The sequence below is a fragment of the Chenopodium quinoa genome, unplaced genomic scaffold, assembly GCF_001683475.1.
Source record: "Chenopodium quinoa cultivar QQ74 unplaced genomic scaffold, ASM168347v1, whole genome shotgun sequence".
NCBI lineage: Eukaryota > Viridiplantae > Streptophyta > Magnoliopsida > Caryophyllales > Amaranthaceae > Chenopodium > Chenopodium quinoa.
The window spans coordinates 275845-301944 of NW_018744693.1; the positions used below are offsets into that span (position 1 = coordinate 275845).

The following is a 26100-nucleotide window of genomic DNA, read 5'->3' on the forward strand; positions in this document are numbered from 1 at the left end:
ATCAAATTTAATTAGTCATATAGGCGACATAGTTCATAATCAACTTTATATAATCACAAATTTAATTCACACAACCTATAAGAGTAATAGAAAATTTATTATATATAGACATTGTACAAAAATAACATAAATTAATTAAAGGGCTAAGAAATTCTAGTACAATTTTAAATTAATTAGTGTAGGTAAAAATCTAAAAGTTTTTTTTTTTCTATTTATAAGATGTATGTCATTAGAAGTGATCATAAATGACCTGTATCGTTAGCACGATCCAACCCATGTAAAAAAATGCACGTTTGAACGAATACAAATGAATAACGTCAAATCATTGCCTGTATTGACACGAAAAGCTCGCTATAGCGGTATAGCCCAAAAGGCATGCTCCATTTTTGTTGGTTTGTACATGATTTGAGATATATATTAAATTAGAGATAGAATATTGACATTTTTATATATGTTTAATAAATGTTGTAGTTCTTATTCTCTCTTTTGATTATTGAAATAATATCTTAATTAGTTGAGATTATAAAAACGAACTACAACTAAATTAATTAAATATGATTACACATGCATTAAAAATTAGCTAGGTCAACGTCATGGATATTAGCCACTCATGTGCACAAAAAAAAAAGTTATATGAAAATGACTAGAAAAAAAATTACATATATAATATTGACCGAATGTATTGAAATTTCGGAGAGAACAATATTAGAAAAGTCAAATCTTGAATTATAGGAAACAATATTAAAGTTAAAAAATTACATTACAAAAATAACACCAGGAAATAATTAGATTCTAGCCCAACATAGTAAACACTTTGCTAGCAAATTGGTTACATAAATAACACTAGGAAATAATTAAACGTGTTTCCGATGAATTATTTTCTAATTAAGGTTTAGGGTTAGGGTTTAGGGTTTAGGTTTGGGTTTTAGGGTTTAGGGTTTGGATTTAGGGTTTAGGGTTAGGGTTTAGGGTTTATGGTTAGGGTTAGGGTTAGGGAGGTTTAGGGTTTAGGGTTAGGGTTAGGGTTTAGGGTTTGGATTTAGGGTTTAGGGTTTAGGGTTAGGGTTTAGGGTTTAGGGTTAGGGTTAGGTTTAGGGTTTAGGGTTTGGGTTGTTTTTTATATAAAAAATAATTTTAATTTTTTAAATTTGGGTTTTTTTTTTTAATTACAGCCAAATGAATCATTATTACTCCTGAAAATCGTTACAAAACCCATAGACATTAACGGCTAATATCGTTTTATTTCATTTATTTCAGAGGTTCCAAACTGGTTCCTTGAGGTTAATTTTTATTTTATTTAAAAAGGGTTCTTGATAGATCGAAAATAATTGGTAATATTTTTGTTTATTTCTATTGATTGGATATAAGAATTTCGAAAAAACCATAAAAAAAGAAAAAAAAAAAGGATAATTTAGAAAACCACAAACGACGTAAACAAAACAGCAACAATTGATTTATTCCCGTTGATTTCGGATTTCGTACGCCGGTTGCTAGTGGCTTCTCGCCGGAAATCATCTTTCTTGAAATTCTTCGGCATCGAAATTGTAGCAAACCACCGACTTCTGTCTGTTTTCTGTCGCTTGCCGCTGAAGCTGGGTGATAAATATGTTGTATACTTAGATCTGGATATTCTAATACATATAGGCCCAGATATCTCGATGTCCTAACTTAAATATCAAGCCCATTTTATTTGGTGACCTTTATACCCACATCATCTTTCCTGGTTGGTTCATTTGACAAAAAATAATACTAGTAAAAACTTGAGATTATACACAAATTGTGATTTCTGATTTTGTGATAAATCACTAATGTAATAAAAATTTACATAATACGGAGTAACATTTGTTTATAGATATAATACTACTTCCTCCGTCCCATAATATAATTACTGTTTGTGTTTTTTTCACGTTTTTTAAGAAATCTGAGGAGAAAGTGAATGAACTACATTAATAAAAGTGAAAAGTACAAGTATAGACAAAAGTTAGAGAGAGTGTGGAAAAAAGTATAAGGCATGTGCAAAATTAAAGGTTAATGTCGAAAGTACATGAATAAAGTTAAAAACGTGAGGGTATAATAGTCTTTACATATTATATAAAAATGAAAATAGGAACAATATTTTGACTCTCCAAAATAGGATAACAAAAAACTAAAATATGTGATGGAGGAAGTATAATAGTATTAAAATCAAATCAAAACTGAAAACTGGTATGTGGTACAGTGAATGGAGGAACAACTTTTAAATGGAGACATCTATAAAAAAAAAAAATCAAAATATATATATATATATATATATATATATATATATGCAAGGTCGAGGATATTTTTTACTCATTTGTAAGTTTTTTCTTTTTCTTTATTTTTTTTTTTTTTTGATGGATACTCATCAGTAATTGAAAATTGAAAGTATAACTCAAAAAGTTTAGTAGGGAACTAGGGATATTATTGCTTTGATTTTAGTCATGCTTGTTATATAAAGCAACGAGGAGCACACGTACATAAGTACATAAGCAGTTAAGCACACTGTAGTGCTTAACAAGGCCTTTGACATTTACATTTGAAAAAGTCACAAACTCCAACAGGCCAATTCTCTTTAGTACAAGATTGCCTACAAGCCTCATGAGTACCGCAGGGACCTTTGAAGAACTGGCTTGGTTTTTCGCATGTGGCACCATCAACCTCGGCCACCATATTCATCTCTGTCAATTATGCACAAAAAATTAAGAAACACATGCGTAACATAAGACTTGAAATGAATATCAAATCTCTAGGGATAGGATGTACTATAGCCCGGTTTGTAATTTAATTTCTTTTTCCTTTTTTTTCTTTCAGGAGGATATTTTAAGAGTCACTACTCCCCGGTTTGCAATTTAATTTCTTTTTGCTTTGAATAAAAGGGCTTTGCCTTCGTTTGCACCCAAAATAAAAATAATCAGGATGTACTATAGCCGTATAGGATTTTTATTTATTTTTTTTCCTCGTTTGGTTGATATTTGTATTTTTTTTTTTTTTTAAAGTTCATAGAATGTGTAAGTGTTGTTTAGTTGACAATAGATGGAGGGAAGTAACTTCTTGTAAGACTTTCAATTTCAGCAACTAATTTCATAAGGTACAAAATTCTACTTTTAGAAGTACAACTCACTCATTTTACACTCGAAATTTCTGATTCCCATATCATCTCATGCCTATCAATAATAAATGAAAACTCATTTAGCTAACCGTCTCATAAAATTAACTTATCTTTACTATGAACGTAGTATACTTAAATCAACTTACTAACACTAATCTAAACTTTTTTTCTAATATAATTAAAATGAAATAATGCGAACATAATATATGACTTGAATTAAATATAAGTGCATAATTTCTTAAATTGGTCGTGTTTAAGTTAGTTGAATCAAGTATAAGTGCATACAAAAAAAAAAAAAAAAAAAAGAAAAAAAAAAAGAGGAGGAAGTGATCGATTACCAGAAGCAAATAAAAAGATAAGCAACAACAATAGCCCAAAGAATTTCTTCATATTTCTTGAATTGGTCGTGTTTAAGTATCAGTTGTTTAAAATTAGTGGGTATACTATGTACACTTCTAAAGCTACATTTATATACAAAGTATTGCTCAGAAAAGATGTTTATACGTCATAATTCAAAGTCTTCTAATATATCAAGCTCACCAAAGCTGAAAAGTTGCCAAAAAGTAGTTGGTTTATTTATTATTGAGCTAATTGACAAGAACGGCAATTAAGGCCATTAAGGGCACAACTTTGTTGACTCTTCAATCTATGCCACTTGAGTTGATATGTACACTCACAAATTTCACAATAAGGGCAATAACAGTAGAACAAATCCATATAAGAGGTTTGTCCATGTGCCCGTAATGTCACTATGTCACATCATCATTACACAAATTTGAAATTTCTCATCTAACAAACCTTTCACTAACAGTAACAAATTAATTTTTACTTTTTAGCGATGATTAGACCGGTTTTGGCAGCCAGTTTGGCCATTGACTGCTAGTTGTTGTTATTATTAAAACCTAAACACTTGGTCACTAACCTTAACCCTAAACCCTCATAATAATAAAGCTATGTACTTTCTAATGGCAACAATTGAATGATACAAAGTACACATGATTGCTGCTGGGTCATTGACTCATTGTAGTCTGTCTTGGACCGGTTAATTCATATTGGACTGCATTGGGCCGAGACTTGTTACAAACTTACAACTAACGAGTAATATTGTTATATTCCTAATTATAGATTTTTAATTAAATGTACATAGAGTATTGTTTCCTAGTTATAAATTTTAATTAAATAGAGTATATACAGAGTATTGCGTTTTTTTTTTTTTTTTTTTTTTTTGAGAAAACAGAGTATTGCATTTTATTACACACTTTTCATTATACTCGTTTTGATTTATATTCATATGACCATGTTGACCCGTCATAAATAAACAAAGTACTCGACAATGAAGAAAATTGGAATTGAATTTGAAACTAGGGTCCTAACCATCTAAATATAATAGTAAAAATTACTAAAAATAATACAACCTTTGTCCCATTCTTTTTTAATAATACAATTTTTTGATTATTTTGTAATAATACAACTTTTAGGAGTGTTCATTTTAAACAAGATAAAATCGGATTTTCGGTGAGTTTTGAGGTAGGAGAAGGGGAGGGGATATTCCATCCATCCTCATCCCCACCACCAAAAACTCATCCATCCTTTTTCCTAACTTCAAAGTCCACCGAAAATTTGAATTTATCTTGTTTAAAATGAACACTCCCTAAAAGTTGTATTATTACAAAATAATTCAAAGGTTGTATTATTAAAAAAGAATGGGCTAAAGGTTGTATTATTTTTAGCAAATTTTCCAATTTAATACGGCAACTTTGGTGAGACAAATACCCCTTAACTCCAACCTTAAACCTTAATTAATACGAAGTATAACCATTCTTTTCTGACAGTCTATTTTGAAGAATCTTAAACCATGTGTTAGTGTCACCGAGCCCATGGAGGTGTGGGATGTTTTCAACTTTTAAACTTATGGCTTGTTCTCATACGTTGAAATTCAGTTCATGTGTAATGATATTGCTAATGATATAAAGCAAAATTTGAAGCTCTTATTACAACAACGATAATAATAATAATAATAATAATAATAATAATAATAATAATAATAATAATAATAATAATGATCAATAAATAAGAATGATAATAATAATAATAATAATATAATAATAATAATCAATAAATAATAATAATAATCAATAAATAATAATAATAATCAATAAATAATAATAATCATATCAATAAATAATAATAATAATAATCAATAAATAATAATAATAATAATATATTTTTCTTAAATATTTTAATATGTATATTTGTATATACACATATGTATAATACTAAATAATCAAAGATCACTAATCCGTAGTTAAAAATCACTAATTAATAAGTTCAGTTCAGTTCAGCTGAGTTCAGTCAATGAGAACAGACCCTTAGTCAATGCATCACCTTTAAACATTGGTTGAAGTCTAATATTATCCCGAATAAATCAGTTGTACGTTAATGCAATTCCCTACTTTTTCTCCTCTTTATATTTCTTCAGTTAAAATTTATTTCTCTTCTAAAAAAGTCGTTAATAATATTTCATCACTCATCTTCCTCCTCTTTGGAATAAAACTCATCTTCCCCATTATTATAAGCAAAAAACTATAAGTTCCAAAATCCAAAATCCAAAATCCTCCTTTTATGAGTAAAACTCATCTTCCCCACTTGGAGGTTTGATGTAAGCCAAGACAACATCACATTCGATTACACCATAATCAAGATGAATTTTGCTTTCAAGGTAGTGTTTATAAAACATCACATGCATCATTTTTTTTTTAATACACATCAAGTAATTTGGCCCACATTCCTAACATCTTTTTATCTTACATGAACTTTTACTTATTATCTATACATGACTTTAATAGAGGAAAAGGAGCATCTTACGTGATTAAAGCAGTGTCCGTTTATGAGATTTCGGTGGCCTAGGGCAAAAACATAAATCGGGGCCCTAATTCACATATACTATATGAAATTGGGTATGCAAAAATATTTTATTATGATCAATAATCTTTAAAAATATCAAATTTCATAAAACATTGAAATTATATTCCCATAACTCTTGTTGAAGTAATTACACCATCCGAACCATTCAAACCAAGTATCCAACCAATCCATTAGATTTTTTTAATACAAAGAAAAATATAATTTAATACTCCGTATAAAGAAGAGATCTTGATGAATAAAGTCGTGTATGCACCGTTCAAAAAAAAAAAAGTAGGGTATGCAAAGAGAATTATATATAATTAGATTAATCCCGTTGAAAATTTAAGAGTAAAATGACCGTTTATTATAGTTTTCATCTTCAATTGAATCACGAAAGAGAAGGAATTTAACTAACCGAAAAAATAAAATTACCAAAAATGGGGATACAATTAAAATTAATGACTTTTTTTTTTTCTTAATCAAATTCACTTGGGAAAGTGAATAATTTGGGCAAAAAATTAGGGAAGAAATATGTTTACCAAAAATGCCATTTGATATTTTGGAATTCTACAATACTATTGTAATGTTGTACAGTACACACTTCTTGCTTTTTTTTTTTTTTTTTTTTTTGGTTAAATGTAAAGATACGTAATATTATTTAGTATGAAGTATATTTATTTAGGGCCTTATATTGTATTGAAACTGGGCTTTTTAACAAGGGGCCTAGGGCAGCCGCCCCAGCTGCCCTCCCCTTGCTACGGCCCTGTGTATAGGTAATAAGTAAAATATACATAATAGAGTGAAAAGATCATGATCTAACACTATGCTCCTTTACCTCTATTATTTAATAATAATACACGCAATATTTTTTGTTATTGTTCCCTAGATTGTATACTATTTTAACTTTAGTAACGTAGCTGAGAAAATGAACAAGATTTAATTAGTTTAGAAATTAGTGGTTGGATCTAAGAAAGAATTTCAGTATCTTTGTAAGACAACTTTTTCTTTGTGTGTGTGTGGTTTTTTTTTTTTCATTTCAAGTAATGACAAATTGAAAACTCCATAATTTAAATAAAACACATATTTTACATAAGCAAAGGGGTGAGGTGATGGTGTCCCCCTAAAAATACCATAATATCCCTCATGACTCAGTGTTAAACTTAGAAGAAAATAAAATCAAGAACTATTCAATTCAAGGAGGTTTTTTGTAAAAATAAATTATGATCCAAACAATAATAATAAACATAGCACCTAAAATAAATACGATGTCTAAATAATGGCAAAAACTACACAAAGTTTCATATGCGGCTGGCTGCACCGTGCAACCAACTATAATATAAATGAGCAACAACCATCCTCATTTAATCATAAGAAAATAAGGAAAAAAAATATTTGAGTGCACCGTACACTCGGATGTATACAACAACTTTTGGGAAAAAAAAGCTCATGCTTGTATTGCGCGCATGCATAAAAGACTAATTTATCTTTACTTTCATTTACAATAAATGATAAATATTATTGACGTTTAAACAATTAAGTTATTATAAGGTTGTATATGTTTAAAGTGAATTGATTAATGGTTAACTATAGGAAATGATTTTGGTAGTATAGATACCACTTACATATAATCTCAGATTTTTGTTTGAAAACATAATGATTGTACGTAGGTATATTGGTAGTATCTATTAAACTTACCAAGTAATATAGAATATCGCGTAATAATTTTAATTATCTAGTGTTTACGAAGTATGGAGTAATATGAAGTATATATATGTATCCGTTCAAAAAAAAAAAAATGTATATATATGTATTAAACATATGATAAGATTGTATAAAAACTCGGAAAATTTATATATTTAATTGTGACGACAATGTGTACAATAAATGTTTAAGGACCAAAATTGCATTTTAGACCGTTCCTTTGCTACATACACTAACAATGCACTTGCATTTGCATAGGCTTCTGCTCCATAAGCAAGGACATCAATACTTTATTTAAATTTTCGAACTTTACGGTATGACTTTCTCCCATCTGTTACATAAACATATACGAAGTATATATCTTAGACCTTGTAAACAAAATAAATATATATATGGAGTATATATGTAATCATAACAGGATTAACAGTTAGTTATATAGAGGAAAATCGAGATTAGGTAATTATCAACATCTTGAAAACGACATTGATCTATTATGTATAACAATTGGTATCTTGCGTGCTTATACAAGAAGTTCTTGTGTTTAAAATGTGAAACGAAGTCGAATTGAAATGAAAGTTTTTTTATACGTAGCATATTAAATTAGATAAAGATACTTTGTAAAATATTAACTTAACCAATAATCTTTAATTTATACATGATAAAATCTTACTGTGTAAATTAAAGTTTAATATTTTACAATCAACTAAAAGGTACCAAAAATATAGCATGAAGAAATGTACGTAAAAAACTAATATATAAAATTGAAAAAATACGTAACAAACTAAGGTGATGACTTACCCATAAATTTATACTCGTATTATAAAAAGTTGTTCCTCCAAAAGAATGAAAAGAAGAAATATCAATAACAAGATAACCCTTCTTCTCAAGAAGATCAAGCACCTCAGATAATGATATTTTCTCCAATGCTGAAATTTGGATCACCATTTCCTTATCACCCATTTTATTCAAAGAAATCGAACACGAAAATGTATCCTTGATCGTACGATTTTTAGTCATGGGTTTTTCCTCTTGAATAATAATTTCCCTTGCATTTCCTTGGATTAATGAAACTTTTGATAAAAGCTCGTTCTTCCTACTAATTAAATTCTCCACTTCTTTTTGTAATTCCGGTATGTACTCAACCGCACGTACAACTGTCCCTGGAATGCTTAGTCTTTTCTGTAATAGAAAAAATTGTATAAATTACAAAAATGTAATTAGTTATTTTAATTTGGCATTAAAAGAGATGAATAATAATAATCAATACAAATTGTGAAATAATAATAATAATTTAGGGACCAAAAATTAAGATCATAAGAGACTAATTGATACAAAGTATTTTCATATTACTTGCAACACAAGAATATTTTATGTCTCATAAATAATATCCCTCTGTTACGAGTAATATGAAACGAAGGTAATAATAACAAATATAATAAGTACCTTATGATCTGAAGAAGGAAGTAAAGCACGTAGAGAAGAATACAAGTTACTGATTTTCTTTCTTCGAACTCGTTCACTTGCATTATGATTGAGTTTCTTGGATAATGATATTGGATTATTATCAAATAAATGATCTGTTGAACTCGTATCTTGTGGCAAATCGCTTCGCTTAACATCTATAGAACTTGTACCTTGTGGCGATTCCCTTCGCTTAACATGATCATGCTCATGATATTGGTAATCTTGAGATTGATGAGAAGATGAAAAATTTAGAAGAAATACAGAATCTAGGTCGACATTATTAAAACCTTGAATTGTACCTAAATCTATGGGATAATCCCATCCTAAATAAGTAGGGCAAATTGAAGACATTATTTCAAATAATTTTAAAGAATATTTTTTTGTGATTCCTTAAAAGTTCAAACTTTGTTCCTTAGTAACAGGCAAACTAATAAGGTGTTTTGAGCTCTTCTTCACTTGGACCGACTATATAGAAGCTTTTATTTATAGGGACATGCATGTGAATGCATAATGTATTAATTTATTTAATTTGCATCAAAGAATACAAAGTGACAAAATAGATTCATTTTCCTAAAAAAAATTTAAAAAATTCATAAAGGTACATAAATTAATAATTTTACAAAAAGAAAGCGGAAAAGGGATTAATTATCATTTTAAACCACTATATAGAAATATATTAAGGGTAAACAAATAGGAATCGTTTAAACCTTTGAAATAGTAACAACGTGGCCGTCAGATATTCCACGTCATAAACAGAATATTCTGCATGATTCTAATGCGTGTGTTGTGCTCGAGCAATGCTCGTGGATTTATTAAATAAAAAGGTAAATATTGCACTAGTTATATGACGTGTCACGTGTATGCCATTTCACTATAATGTAAAATAATCATCTTCTAGCTAGTGTACTCATCTATACCTCCTTGAGCCTTTTTTTTTTTTTTTTTTTTTTTTTTCTGAAAACGGGAGGAAAGCTCTAACCACTTGAGTCATCCTTCACTCTCTATTTTATTTATTTTGATCATTTAAAACTAATTTTTTTTACCCTTCCTTCATCATTTTATAACTCCAATTAATGTAATAAATTCATATCTTTAAAAAAAAAAAAACTTACGAAAATAATTATACTCCGCATAAGAGTAGAAAAGAAAATTGCTCTCTAACATTTTCTGATTTCCTTAGTTTATTTTGCAACGATAATAGCATAATAGGGAATAACTCAATAAAAATAAGGGAAATTCTCAATGGTAATCTTAAGGTTTTTATTTTTATGAAAAAAAACACTAAAAAAACAAATTATCAATGGTAATCTTCTATTAGTAAAACTCAGTCATTGGTAACATTAATGACATTAATTCATAATTATTAGCCTTACCGTTGTTAGCTTAAGGCAAAATGACTAATATAACCCTATTAATTAAATAAAAAAAATTAAAAAAACCCTTGCCACCCCAACCACAATCCACTGCCAGCCCCCTCCCCTGCCAGCGGCGGCCACGGGCAGCGACCCCCCTCCCTCCCATCTCCTAGCGCCGGCGCAGTGAGCCTCTCCTTCCCTGATTCCCTCTCCTCCCTTGATTCCCAGCCCAATCACCATCTCCTTCCCCGATTCCCGCTCCTCCTTCGATTCCCAGCCCAACCACCATCTCCATTCCCGATTGACCTTTCCTCACTCGATTCCCAGCTAGCCACCATCTCCTTCCCCCGATTCCCTCTACCCTCGATTTCCAACTCACCCAAATCAAACTACACCACCAACAAATCCCCAAAAACCTCGTCGATCTCGACTTAGGGTTAGACAACCTGCAATGAAAATCTTGAAGCAATTTCCATCAACCATGCACTGACGAAATTCCATCAGCTTTTGATTTGAATTTTAAGTCGTTTTTTGCTCGATTCAAGGTATTTTAGGGGATTTTCATCGATTTTTGTTTGAAAATGGGGTTGAATCGAATATGGGGGGTTTTAACTTAGTATTTCTGGGGTTTTCAGTGAATGCAGGTGGGGTTGAGGAGGTGGAAGGACGGTTTTGAAAATGGCGGTAGTGAAGAAGGGGGATTGGGTGGTTTAGGGGTTGCAACGGCAAGGGGGTTTCAGCCCTGCGCCGGGGAGGGGATCTAGGTGGTCGCGGCTGGCGCCGGTCGGGATAAGGGGTGGGGCTGGGGCAGGGGGTGGCGGGGAAGAAGTGGGTGTTGTATTTTTTTTTCAATAAGGGTATTTTAGGCAATTTTCTTTTAAAGCATTAACCTTGGTTAAAATTTCCTTAAAATGTTTAACTAATGTTACCACTGAATAGTTTTATTAATTAAAGATTACCATTGATAATTTGTTTTTTTAGTGTTTACTATTGAGAAAAATAGAAACCTTAAGATTACCATTGAGAATTTCCCTAAAAATAAAGCGATATAATGTTGTCAAACTATAAAAGTATATAAGATAGAGATTGAATAATGTCTTATGTCTTTTTCACGTATTCAAGTATTCTTCTAGCCCGTCAAAATATAGGAAGTTATTGAATTGCAAGTCTTCAAGACTCCAACTATCCCAAATAAATTTATAGTTCATTAATTAGTATGATACAATTAATTAATTAATTAGTTCTCAACCAAAACAATAATATAGATACAACGTTTAGTTTGGAATAATACACGAAGGTGTATGTCAGCCCTAATGAGGAAGGATCTATGGAGGAACTGTTCCAAGTATATGGGATATTCCTTCTTTGATATACTTTATTGAGACTCTAATAATAAAAATTGTTGGTTATGCATAATTAAAAATAAATTAAAAAATTGTTGTTATGTGAAATTATAAAAATAGCTAATGTATGTATGTATCATATATTCCGTAATTGTTTACTCTGATCTTGGCCTGTCAAATTGTTAAATAGATAAATTAATTACATGATTAGTTGATTACAAATAAGGTGACATCGATCCGCCTAATAATAGAAATGACTAATAATAGAAATGACTATCACATCCCTATCTCCTACCGCCCAATTACAACTGAATGAATATTTTTGATTTTTGAGTTGATAACATTTTTTTTTACTCCTTATTGAATATGAGGCCAAATAAATTTGAACGGAGTACATTGTTTAGTTCAAATATATGTACATTCAGCATCTCCAATAGTATATATAAGAGACTTGTTTGCAAATTAATTTAAATTATGAGCATATAGTTTACCACAGGAGGGTGATGTGAGTCGTACCAGTGTCGTGATTGGTGGCAGTTGACTTGGTTGTGGTGGATGGGCTAATGTTAGAGAAAAAATGGGAAAATTTTAGTAAGGACAAGGACTTCTCTTTGATTTGACATTTTTTATAGCGGTATTTAGTATTTTCATTAAGAAAAGGAATGGTAAAAATAATGTAAGACAAATGAATTAATTAACATAAGCTTGTATGGTAGATTTATCTAGCAATGTAGTAGGTAGTACTTCCTCCGTTTTTTTTTAAATGCATCACTTTGATTTTTGCACTATTCACATACCATGATTGACTTGATTTTTTCACCTCTATTAAATAAATAAATGTTATTATATAATATATCATTAGATTCGTCATAATGTCTAGTTTCATAATATAATTTTGTTGTAATTTTTACTAATTAACCATTAAAAATATTAATGGTCAAAGTTACATCTCGACAAATGTGCCGGTCAAAGTGATGCAAATAAAAGAAAACAGAGGGAGTAGTATTTTAGTATCTATCCGTTGATACATTTAAATTTTTTTTTTTTTGAAACCATTCAAATTTTACTAAGCATTATTTTATAAGATAAAGATATATGCAGCCCAAGAGGGCTGCATATAAGGAGCTAAAAATGAAAATAGTTGACAATAAATAAATATTTATTACACCGATTTACTCGTGAATTGCCGATAAATTCCCAACTTAATACTAAAAAAGAAGTATATTAAATGCTTATATGCAGCTTTTAGGGCTGCATATAACATACCCATTTTTTAATTAAGGGGGCCTTTTCAGGATTACGAGTAAGTTTTACAGTAAGGGCCTGTTCTCTTACGCTGAAATTCAGTTCAGTCTAGTTTAGTTCAGTTCAGTTCAGCTCAGCTCAGTTCAGTTCCGCTCCTAATTTCCTTCTCTTATAAAATATTCATTTTAGTTTAGTTTAGTTTAATTCAGCTCAGCTCAGTTCAGCTCAACTCAGTTCAGTTGAGTTCAGTCAATAAGAACATACCCTAATTCTTTTTTACACCCATAAATACACACTTGTAAGGTCACAACATTATTACACTAGAAAAATAAATATGATCTCAGCAATATTCTTCCTGCTGCCTACGAGGGTACAAATATTGTTGGTATGACATCATACTGCAATGTACTAATAACTAATTAAATTAACTAATTATAATTAACTTATATTTAATTAGCTTAAACAACGTTCATGAAATGGAATGAAAGCAACGTGTCAAAGGTTGATTAGGACATGTGCTTCCACATGGTCTTCTCCACTCTGCACCAGTTAAAACCTCAATCTAATAGAATTTATTGATTCGTATTATTACATGTAACTTATTAGGGAGTATCTTTAATTCTTTATACAATTATACAAGAACAGATAAGTAAAAATCAGGTGAATTGATCGAACATTAACTATATGTTGAGTATGAAATTTATGTTCAAGTTACTATTACATCTACATAAATTATAGCATGCAATATTGAGCTAAGCTATGATGTTTTAACTATGCTTAGGCGAGGTATGTAACTATGATATAAACCATTGGATAAATTCGTAGTGTTTAGACTTCAAAATGAAATTAATAGGAATAACGTAATCGTAAGTTGTAACCATAGACGGCAGCATCACAATAATTGAAATTATAATTCATGAAATGACAATGAAGAAAACCTACAAATAAAATACAAGAAATACTTGTATAACATTTCAACCATAGCATCACTTGGAAAACTTCAATGCTGAAGCACAAAGTCATCAGATATAATATGCACTTTTTGGGGTCAATTTCATATTTCAAACCAATGTCAAAATCAAAACTTTAATTTATAATTAGACTGCTGAATAAAGTCATAGATACCTTCTTAAGAAAAGATAAACAAATGAAGCAACAACATAGCCAAAATAAATTCAATCATGCCTTTGTTAAGGATACTGTCATCTTCAGATGCCACAAACTTGTAGACCTGATCAATAATATGCCATGTACCAAAAAACTACGACAGAACACATTATTGTACAAAAGCAAGCGAGCGACAATGGCGGAAATATTTACATCGCCCTCTTGAAAATACTAATAACAAAAGCAGCCAGAATCACTCTGTAACAGCCTAACAGGCTACTTTGTTGAGATGTTATCAGTCTCAAACTCTCAACACTATACTGCATCATTCATCGGCGATGCATATCAAAGACAGTAACCAGATAAAAACTACCTTCAACAAAGTATTATGTTAATCAATCATAATATTAGGCTTTAACATTAAAGAAACGTTCTGATTACAGTTTCTATAGTATTTTAATAGAGATAATAACGTAAAAAATTACCATCAGAAATCACGAGTCAGAGAAAAGCATAAACAATTTTATGTCGATCCTTAAGTGAACTCTATTATCTCAATTCTCAACCTCAACTGAGTTGTCTAAGTATATGTCTGTATCTAGGAGTGTATTTAACCCAACTTATTAGATATGCCTCAAGAGTGCATGTCAGAATGTAGTTATTTTCTAACAAGAAAGCTTTGTATATTTCACAGTTCAAACCGACTCGACCAAGCTTAACCCAGCAGATGGGTCTCTAAATGAGTACCTTTCACTGCCTTTGACACTGGAGCAAAACAATACATGTTCCTCTTTTAACGAGATATTGTCTCCAACCACTGAAACCCAAGTTTCTACCACCTTTGTTATTCTACCGTCCCTTAGATCAACCACGGTGAATACACGAAGTGAACCTCCCAAGTCTAGAGGTTTCACCCTTGGTACAATGGTGCCGTTCAAGTACATGGTGTTGTCACTAGCAACGAATACCATCTTACGAGAGCCCCTGTCAACCATTTCTTTATGCATGTGCCCAAACACAACCAAAGGGATGGAATAAGTACTAGTCTCTTTCAAAAGAGAGATCGCTTGTTCCAAATCTGAATGATACATGTTAACTTTTCAGCTCATTATATCCATGTCTACATCAATATCCATGCCTATGTACTTCCTCTGTTTTTATTAGTTGCGACATAGCAAAACACACAGAAATTAAAGAGACCAATGTGACAGGGAAGTGATAAAAACTGAGTCCATGTGATCAGAGAACACCCAGGTACAAAAATACGAAAAAAAAAAAGTACTTCATTGCAATAATTCTAAAACGTTAGAAATAAAAGTGTTGTAACCAAAGAGCCAAAGTACAGTGTTACAATGCTAAAAATTAAGATAGGTTGCCAAGAAAGTATTTCATTTATCGCTTCATAAAGCAAATATTCAAGTAATTAACTATATATTCTTAATGTTCATGATGATAATTACATGCAAAAGATAATTCGTTTATGGTAGTGAATGGTCTAGCACATTGTAAAAATTAATTGGATGAAATGTAAGAAATTTGCCTTTTCAGATATTCAAACCTTCATACTTTAGTGAGATGTCAAACAACTCACCCAAACGCCAGCATCAATGCATTTTAAGACAATGACATGGTGTGATTAATAATCTTTCAAAGTTGGAGAATGGTATTCAAATTCATATGGCAACGAAGGGAAAATGGAAAGGACAGAGAGTACAGATCAGAGTTAGCTCAAAAGTAACCCAGCCTAAAATCAAGACCCAACCAGTTAAACAGATAGAACGTTTTTTCTGGTTGATTTTAAGTACTTTATTCACTTTTTATTATGCTGTGAAAGGTCAGATTAGACCAGACCAATCGATCAGATCACCTTATTAATAACACAAAAAAATATAATATGGCCAAGAACCAGTAAAAATTAGCAGGAACTGGTTGAGCCAAACTAAATAAAAGTTTCTTATATTTCAAAACTTCTATAGAACTACTCAATTTATTTACGTAAAACGGTTTTTGAAACCCATTGAACTGGTTGCTCATTGGACAGTTAGGGCCCCATGTGTTCACTGCCATGTCTGTTGTAATATTCTATTAATTATAAACATTATGGTTTTTGAAACCCATTAGACTGGTTGTTCATTGGACAGTTAAGGCCATATGTTCGCTGTCATGCTCGTTTCATTATTCTATTGGTTAGTATTTTACTGAAGGTTGCGAATCTGATTGTCATATTCAATGTTATTATATGAACACATGCCATTTCACTTTTCCTTCATAAATGAAGAATAAAAATGTTACAGTTAAATTCACATGGTAAACATTTTACATTTGCATATAACATAGACTTGCCTCGTATTATACTGAGCCGACTGTCTAACCCTTCTTTAAAAGTCAGTATTTAGATTTGTTAGTAGTTTATTCACTTATTTGCACAGCTCGGTCTTAGTATGATACTCAAATACTGAAAATGCAAAGTAACACATTCCTGAAACTAAAGTAGTTAAAAAGAAAAATTATCCAAACTAAGAAAGTGAGTTAACCTATCAGATTACTTAAACCTCAAAAGTTTGGAACAGGTTAAGCATTTCATCCCAATCTGAAAGAAACTGGACCTTAAAAAACCAAAACACGAAGGACCCAACCCAACCCGACTTACAGGACTAACTCCATCATCCTTAATTAGTCATCTCCACACTCCAACCCATAGAGAAAAATGCAAAATGAGCACATATGAAAGTAACATTTACACTAGGTTTTACCTGGATCCCCATTGTCTCCACCGCCTTCCCAATCTTTGCCACACATGTCATCCACACTTGAACCAAGACCTGCACAAGCAAGTATCCAAAAGTTCAACAAAATTACCACTATTTCCAGCAAAAGTTTTAAAGCTCAGCTACCTGTTGGCCCATTATGTGAGAGAAATATAATTGAGTGGTCTTCTGGAGTTCCGATAGCAGCCATATGAATTTTTTGTGCACTTTCTTCCATGTTTTGGACTCCATATCTGACATCAAATTATTAATCAAAAGCTAACATATAAAAGCTTAACAACTCCAGCAATTTTATCGGAAAAAAAGTCAAATCGACGAATGCAATTATATCAGTGCTCTTTATATGGAATCAACACTTGTGTCATGATTAGACTTAATAATATTATCAATTTGATTTGGTTCCCTCAAAACAATGTTTAAGTGTCAAAAGTTCAGAGTTTTAATTCCTGCAATATACCTAAACTAAAGGGTCCAAAAAGTCTATAACAATGGAATGAGGCTATGTAACATTGCTTTCTTTAAATTTTATCTATTACGATGGTAAGCTACAAAAATACCAACTTCCCAAACAAATAACAATCTCAACATAGCAAAAGATAACAGAAGAAAAACAAGGGAGTTACAAATTCACATGACGCAAAATGATGTTAAGCACGATGATGCTCCACTACACTTCATAACGAAAATGGGGTACACTTTGTCACCAAATGGTCTAAGTATTCACAGCAACTTTCACACCCCTATCCCCCAATGGTCTGACATCAATATCACACTATGCAGATAAGAAAAGTCTCAAGCATTCAAATAGCCCTGAAAATTTGTCCATAAGCCAAGGGTGCAATGAAGTTCATCTGAACCAGGAATCTTATAGAATGAGTTCAAAAGGGATATGTCAAAGCCAGTTAATGTACCTCTACAAATCATTCGTGATAGATTGTCCAAAAAGGGTCAGATAGTGTATCTTTCTCTCTTAACTATAATGAATTGCTCATGAAAGATAATTTTTATTGAGAAAACTTATACAACTACGAATTGCAAGAAGATAGAAAAAAGAAATTAAAGAAGTACAAGAGACTCTGCATAACAATGAATAATAATATAACAATACCACAACCAACATGAAATCTGAAATGCATCAAAAAAATAGGACTACCAATCAAAAATTTGCTTTCATATTATACCTTGCTTTTAGAAGCTTTTTCCTGAATAACTTATCACCTCCAAGAGAAAATGGTCTCCCACCTACAACACTAAGCTTTAATTTGGGGAAGTCCAAGTGTCCATATTCAACATGCGCTTCACCTAACCTAAATGTTGATCAGGGGTAAAAGAAATCATTCCATCTTATCAAGCAAATTGTTCCAAAAATTAATTGGTCCAACACTAAGCTTTAATGAGTGTTTGATATACTTCATAGACGAGAATATCCATTGCCTCAACAAGCCTAAGATCTCTTTCTGTAAAATCAAGGTGATCAAGCAATGAAGCAAAGGGGCAGATTAACAGTTACGAAACACATGTTAAAGCTTTAGACCAACTCAGCGCAGAAGCTTCACTGGCAGCAATTTTTCCTCCTTCCCCAACCTTTCATTCCACCTTTGCATTTTTTCACAATACATCATAAAAAGAAATTTAAAAACCATCCAATTTTCCAAACTCTATATTTTCGTTTACAGAAATTTATTTCACTCATCTATTTCCTTCAATATTTCCTTTCATTTTACAAGGTTTACATTGTAAATCATGGAGAATGAGCCTCCCTAAGGCGACAGTCATTATAATGGAAGATCTTCCAGTAAAGGAACATTTTTTTTCCCCCAATGCAAAACACAAGTAGAAAAACTCACATACAAGACACCAATTTAATGCTTGATTTCAAAGTAAAGGAAACTACAACAGCCTTCTCCATCCTCTATGATTCTCCTATCATTTTTGGTAATAGAAGATAAGAGAAGCACCAAAACACCATTACAGAAGATTTAACAAAAGTGGCCGATTACAATAACAAATTTTCTGTAGAAACATAGAGATCAAACATGCTATTATTTCTAGGGTCATGAGTGTTGGGATTCAATTTTCAGGCAGGAATATAAGATAAAACTATTGAAGGAATAAAGTCTCAAACATGCTGTTAAAAAAAAAAGTCTTAAACGGCTCATGTACTTACGATTCCAGCTGTAGCTGAACTCCATCTTTCATCCTAGCATGTAAAGGTAAGTCAATAATTAGTAAAAACATGAACTAGCAATAACAACTATATAATAGACTAACTTTAGGAGGGGAAATTTGGAAAGTCTAGTATTATTAGGTTAATAATCTTTAACCTTAGTATAAAAAAGAGAGAAGGGAGAAAGGAGAAAGTAGGCAGAATTTTGGAGTGAATCCATTAGAGAGTTGTGACCTCAAGTCACTAATTAGAGTCAAGGAGGGACTTTCGAAAGTGTTTTTACTGGTGGTTTCAGTGAGGCAGAGTATTAACCTTATAGACTTCCCATATTGCACCTCCTAAAGTTAGTCTATTACAAACTAGTGATGAACTGATCAATACAATATATATCAACAGAGAGCATTTACATATGGAGAATGAAAGTCAGAATTAATAGGGATTTTATTGATTTCCTGCTACTCATCTAACACGATGTGTATCTATGAGGCCTAATCATAAAAAATAACAGTTATAATACTCAGTGTGGAAGCTGAACTTACTTCTTCGAGAACTTATAAGTAGACTAGGAATCATGATTTCCAAGTATTGCTGCTTTAGGCATGTCTACCTTTTCCGTGCTCCTAACAAGTTCAACATTCTCATTGCCAAAGTCACCTAATAATCAATATGAAGGAGGAACCCCCTTTAGATGGATGGACAGAAAGGCAAATAGATTGAGAGCAAATTAAAAGCTAGAATGCAAGTTTATCAGCATATCTTACCAGCCATCACACAAGATAGAAGGCAGTATACCTCGAGGACATTAAAGAGTTATTATAGATACAAAAAATAAATAGCAAGGACGGAGTCTTGCCTGTAAAAAGCACCAGCTCTGGCTGCAGTAAACATAATTAATTGTTAGACTTACACCTCTTATGAAAATAAGTTCAGTTTAGCAATAAAAATTTCAAAAGAACTGAGCCTAATCTTAATAATAAAGGAGATTTTATCCAGCTGAGTCCAAAATTGAAAACCAAATTGACTTATTCCAGGTATTAAAAGTTTCAAAATTCAGGGATCCAACACAAACCTTGCATTCCTATTAAATTCTTCTCACATATCCAAACAACATAGCTCCTACTTCCATTCATCCATTTCTAATGAAGTTAAGATAAAGGATAAACGGTGCAATTGGGCCTAAAGAAAACATTTTAGAAAAAGGAGAGTTTTTGCATCTTTGCAGCTTCTTCACTCCAACATATGTTCTTCCTTTTTGTAAAAGCCCACTTCTAAATTTTCAAAAAAAAAAAAAACCTCTTACCAGTCTACAGGCCTTCCCCGTCCCATCCTTTGAGCTCACTGCCCAACATAAAGCTATTTTCTCACTGCAGCTCTTCCCTCTTTTTAAAAATCTCATCCCTCCCATCTATGGCATTCTGTTTCATATCTCATATGAATTATATGAGCCTGAAATGCTGCTAAATTATGTAGTCAAGATAAAGCAAGCATATGGATTCATTGAATTTGTTTTATATATACGTGTTTGGATCCGCCTCCACTAAGAAAGACATACGTTGAAATTAAGTCCACAAGAAAATAAGAAGAAAAAAAAAGGAAAGAAAAATGAAGTGGAGCTTTGTACAACAACAACAAAGCCTTAGTCCCAAAATGAAGCGGAGCTTTGTATATCTAAAAAAGTAAAAAGGTAAAGACATTGATGAACAGATAGAAGCGGTGTGTTTACCTGCAAAAATTTGAGCGCCTTGTAATCATGCTCTAGTTCCCAATCCTCATGCTTCATAAGAATAAAAGTAGTAAGTGTGACTGTGTGAGGAAGGTGTTAAAGAAGAAAAAGGACAGCACTTAACAAAACATCAAATAAAACACAAAGAAAGCTTGAATAAAAGGACTCCTCAACTAAGAAATTTACAAGATATGAATTGAGAATAAGAGAAATTCTGTGCGTAGATAGCGATAAAAAATATAAGAGAGCTTACAATGTCTCCAACAACCACGATTCGAAAAGATGAATGCATAGAGGACGTAAAAGAATGGTATAGGGAAGCCGGAGAGGGACTCTTAAACCAAGGTCTGTTCAGTGCACAGACCCTGTCTTCCTTGACTGCAGAAATCAACATTATCCATACATTAAGCTCAAGAAATCAACATGGAAGCTGGTAGCAATAGCTATATATCCCAGCCTTGCTACCACCCCATGTACCATCCCTGTGTAGGTGCTTAGAGACCCAGCCCAAAGATGTTGAAAAGTTCGAATTCCAAGATAACGTTGTACATCATTTATTATTTAGGCTTTTTTTTTTTTTTTTTTTTAAATTTCCCATTAAAATGCATCCATATGAATATAAGAGAATGAAGCACAGATATTTCATATATTATAAGTATAATTCAAGAGATTTGAACTGTCTTAGATGCATGTCAAAGTTTGTAAGCATAGCTGCATTCTGCCAAACTTCCAATATTATTGGTTAGAAGAATTATCCCTACACCTTAAGAACTGAACCAGATATCTGTTTAATTTTGTAATAAGGGAACTAAAAAGAATGGAATCCCATTTTGAGCACAACGCTGTGACATAAACTAGTCTGTCTCCATAGAACATGATACGATACTGTAAAATGGGGCAGTCTACTACCATTATACAAATATTAAAAATAAATAAATATATAAAAAAAAGTAAACAAACAAAAAAATAGTGACATCTAGAAAATAGGATTGACAGAACACAATAAAAGTGATCAAAAGCTATTTGTTACCTTTCACCGATTTAGCTAATGGCTCATAGAGCACTACTAGAAAACAGCAACACCGTATTTTCAGTCGGAAAACTCGTTTCCGACGGAATTCCGTCGGAACTAGTTGTCGGAAAACGTTTTGTAGGAAAATGGGATTTTTCCGACGGAATTTCCGTCGGAAACACTATTCCGACGGAATTTCCGACGGAATTTCCGACGGAATTTCCGACGGAATTCAGTCCGCCGGAAAATATTTCCAGGCCCGAGAAAGTCCGTCGCAAGTTTCCGACGGACTGAGTTCTGTCGGTATGTTGCTGCGACGGAAATTCCGTCGGAAACTTATTTTAAAAAAACAAAAAAAAAAAACGCCCCCCAGCACCCCACCACCAGCCCACATCACCAGCAACCACCCCGCACCACCAGATCCCGATCCCACCTTCAAACACCAGCCCCGATTCCACCATTAAACACCACCATCGACACCACCGACACCAAAAACACCCACAGCAGCCACTAATCCACCTTCAAACACCGCCATCGACACCCACCCTAGCCCTCTCCCACCTTTAAACACCACCACACCAAAATAAACCCCAAAAAACACAAAACTTAGCAAAAAAAAAAAAAAAACTGAAAATAACCCCAATAATCGAAAATCAACCCCAAAATTAAACCCCAAACACCACCACACCAAAAATAAACCCCAAAAAACACAAAACTTAGCAAAAAAAATGAAAATAACCCCAATAATCGAAAATCAACCCAAAAATACGAAAATTGAGACAAAAAAATCGAAAAACACCACACAAAAAAATCAAAACCAATAGATCTACATATTTAGCAAGAATTTCATAAAGAAAATTAAAAAAAAACGTTAATTAAACCACAAAAATAAAAGGAAATATATAATTATACAATCATCTAATAAAATTTATAAATTAACATTACAATTTCATAAAAAATTAACTAGATCTATGCGCATTACGTGGTCGCCGTTCTTGTTGCCGTTGTCGTTGTCGTCGCCGTTCTAGTTGTCTCTCGTCTTCGTTGTTGTTGCTTGGTGTTGTTGTTGTTGTTGGTGGTAGGGGGTGAAAGAGGAGAGGAAAGGAGGAGGGATGAGAGAGAAAGAGAGGAAAGAGAAGACGAGAGAATCAGAGAAGTCAGAGAAGGGCGGACGGAGGGGATGAGGAGAGAGAAAGAGAAGGAAAGGAGGAGGGTTAAGGAGAGAGAAAGAAGAGGAAAGAGAAGTGAGGGAAAAAAAGGGGGGGGGGGGGCGGAAAGAAGGTTAGCTGTTTAGGGTTAGAGGTTAAATACTCCGAATTTTTTTTTCCTTTTTTTTATAGTATAAATTCCGACGGATTTTTCCGTCGGAAAATATTGTTCCGTCGGAAATTATCTTCTCCGACGTAATATTCCGTTGGAATGTCCAATTATTCCGACGGATTTATTTTCTGACGGATTTCCGACGGAATTTTTTAATTTGTCGGAATTGTCCGACAGAAATTAAATCCGTCGGAAATATCGATTTTTCCGACGGATTTTCAGGTCCGTCGTTATTAGACCTGATTCTTGTAGTGGAGAGGCCTCATGGCCCGAAACAACAAGACTTCCTAGTAAAAAAAAATGAAACAAAAAAAAAATTAGATAAAATATATCTATATAAAAAACTAGTAATCATTTCTCTTCCACCAAGACAGTAGACATTCATCAACCACACCTAAATATGCACTTAAAATAACAATCTGCTTGCAAACACTTATATGCAAAGATTTGGTTGGGAAAAAAATGGGGGGATTGAAAATTCATGGGAATTTAGAAATGGGGGGTTTGTTTTGTTGACTATAAAAAGTGATATATATATAGGAATTGCAAATTCATGGGAATTTCCAATGCCTACAAAGCGTAGAAATTAAATTACCAACCTCCCCCCCCCCCCCCAGTAACTCAAAATCTCCCTGACTTGCAAATTCCTTCTTAACAACCAAACAAATTTAAGCAATTCCTAGGAAATCGAACGTGTGGTTTTAATTTTGAAATGCAATTGCCTATGAGAAATAAGTTCCTAATATCAGTGAGGGAGAATGATAAGTGTGCATCGTTATTCTGGGGAGCTAACGGATAACCTGGCTAGTGATAGTTACCATTCTAGAAAAGCAATTAGTAAGAAGACTAAGAACCGACCCACTAAACCCATCACTTTTATGCTATAGCAGGAATATGCTCGTCTTATGGAAGGGAAAACTAAGTAACTAATTCACCAACTAGACTGATATTCCCTAACTAGCACTTGTAATCCAGCTGGAAGATCTTTTCATAGTGCCATTCATAGTTGTAATGTCAAGAGAAAGACCCAAAGTTAAGTTAGTTCACGGCTGCTTTGGTCTCTCCCAATTGGAGAGTTATGCTAGCAGAATAAAGTTTTTGTCAGATTGATGAGTCTTCTTTCCTATTTTAAGCAGGTAAGCTTTTTTTTTTTTTTTTTTTTTTTTTGACGAGTTCTAAGCTGGTAAGCTACATCTATGACAAGGGTAACACTTCAGTGATAAAGAGGAGTATTACTCCCACAAAGACACGATGAATAAAAGCTAAATTATTAGAAATGTTAGCTTTATTAGAAATTCTGCACAAGATGTTAAGGACAGAGTAACCACCACCAGTAGGCAACTAAGAACTAGATCTCCCAGCTTAGCAATGGACAGATTGGACACAAAACATTTCATTTGAGTTTCAGGTTTACAATTTACAAGGCCTTATTTTATTTTGTAAAGCAAATCCCAACTTATTAGCCTACAACACCCATAAGTAAATAGATTATTTGAGGTGCATTAAGTTTTGTAATAACCTTGTGTAAAACAAGACAATGGCTCTGTTCAAGTGCTATATGCTATAAGGACATCCCTGATTTTACAAAACTATAATGTAACAGTAAAAGCCAATGCGGGTGGCAAATCCAGTAACCCCAAGCCAAGTTTCACAGCCTGCTAAATCCCTTTTCAAAATGCTGCAGAAGCTAACTACAGTAGCACATTAGGAAATAGGAACATTGATTGCTAAAGGTTACAACAACCATCCTAATAAATCCCAAGACCAAAGCAATGAATGATATTTTCATACAAAATTAAAAATACTTTCAAATGCAAAACTGAAATCAAGTTCTTAGAATCTCCATACCTTTTCTGCAAGCAAGTTACGCCCACTGCTCCCCAGTGATATTAGTCCCCATTGGATTGTCATAGGTTGAACCCCAAAGGAAGAACAAGCAGCAGACGAAACACATAACACATATCAGTCAGTGGTGACAAGCATCCGTTGAATAACATAATATATAATAAACATCAAGCACAGATACATGCAAGAAACAACTTAAGAAATCAAAATCACCCATATTAAGCTCTTGAAAAACTTCAACCAAAACCAACCATAATTACAAGATCCATCCATCACCTACCAAAGATTAGTATTGTTTGAAATTTGAATATCCATTCACAAATCCAATTATCCTAATTGCAATTACCAAGAATATTACTAACATCATCTGCATGACAACATGTGTAGATGATAAATTCAAACAAACCACAACAACACCTTCATAACAAATACCACATAACTGAATATGTATGTCACTTATTTACATAGTAACATGCTTTGAAAAGTAATAGGTAATGGTTACCTTACACGGGCATATTGTGACAAGTATGGCACGCTCCGAAACATCAACTCAAACCTTCAATATGAAAGAGTGCAAAATCAGCTCTAAACTCTACTTAGTTTACTAAACTCTAATTAGTGTGCTAATCTTCATTAAAATGGCTAATCCAAAAATTTATGCCTCATTATTTCTCAACCTTTATGAATGCAATTACACTACTTTCTTGTACAATTATGATGTGCTCCTTGATGTGAATTAGACTCGAGAAAAAAAAAAAAAAAAAAAACACATTAGCAACCAAATTGAACTCAATTATGTAAATTAGACTCGAAAATCATATAAAATTGCTAAAGCTTTCAATTATCAACGTAAATTGCAAATAGAAAATTCTAACAATGTAATCACTCGTTATAATCTTTCATAATAACTTGAGAAATTGTAAGCAACAATTCAATAATTGAAAAAACTTAAATTGACTAAACATACAATTAGATTACGGTTAATACTAATTGTGAAATAAATATTTGATTGATTAAAA

The 26100-nt window shown here is 32.3% G+C and overlaps 2 protein-coding genes and 1 long non-coding RNA gene across 3 annotated transcripts; all 3 read right to left on the minus strand.

Annotated features, from left to right (window-relative positions):
• Window positions 1-2418: 2418 nt before the first annotated feature.
• LOC110702421 lies at window positions 2419-3615 on the minus strand. The gene is made up of 2 exons (XR_002507462.1): window positions 3466-3615; window positions 2419-2696 (listed from the first exon to the last, which is right to left on the minus strand). It is a non-coding gene; the product is annotated as an uncharacterized LOC110702421 (long non-coding RNA).
• Window positions 3616-8417: 4802 nt separating this feature from the next.
• Window positions 8418-9547, minus strand: LOC110702269 (transcription factor ORG2-like). The gene is made up of 3 exons (XM_021879976.1): window positions 9176-9547; window positions 8531-8911; window positions 8418-8435 (listed from the first exon to the last, which is right to left on the minus strand). Exons 1-3 carry the CDS (start codon window positions 9545-9547, stop codon window positions 8418-8420), a joined length of 771 nt encoding a protein of 256 aa, XP_021735668.1.
• A 5200-nt stretch (window positions 9548-14747) lies between these two features.
• On the minus strand, window positions 14748-21186 carry LOC110702422. The gene is made up of 9 exons (XM_021880122.1): window positions 21158-21186; window positions 20905-20955; window positions 19943-20056; window positions 19721-19835; window positions 19182-19214; window positions 18196-18321; window positions 17141-17247; window positions 17000-17068; window positions 14748-15324 (listed from the first exon to the last, which is right to left on the minus strand). The coding sequence occupies exons 5-9, from the start codon at window positions 19211-19213 to the stop codon at window positions 14942-14944; spliced, it is 717 nt and encodes a 238-aa protein (XP_021735814.1). The 5' UTR covers window position 19214; window positions 19721-19835; window positions 19943-20056; window positions 20905-20955; window positions 21158-21186; the 3' UTR covers window positions 14748-14941.
• Between the last annotated feature and the right edge of the window lie 4914 nt (window positions 21187-26100).

Bases quoted from the DNA above. Each gene is read 5' to 3' on its own strand.
- LOC110702269 (XM_021879976.1), bottom strand. From the start codon at position 9,547: ATGTCTTCAATTTGCCCTACTTATTTAGGATGGGATTATCCCATAGAT. The intron at 8,912-9,175 runs GTACTTATTATA...TTTCTATTACAG, and splicing joins TTCCTTCTTCAGATCATAAG to AAAAGACTAAGCATTCCAGG.
- LOC110702422 (XM_021880122.1), bottom strand. From the start codon at position 19,213: ATGAAAGATGGAGTTCAGCTACAGCTGGAATC. The intron at 18,322-19,181 runs GTAAGTACATGA...ATCAACATTTAG, and splicing joins GTTCAGCTACAGCTGGAATC to GTTAGGTGAAGCGCATGTTG. The intron at 17,248-18,195 runs GTATAATATGAA...ATTTGATGTCAG, and splicing joins AAAAAGCTTCTAAAAGCAAG to ATATGGAGTCCAAAACATGG.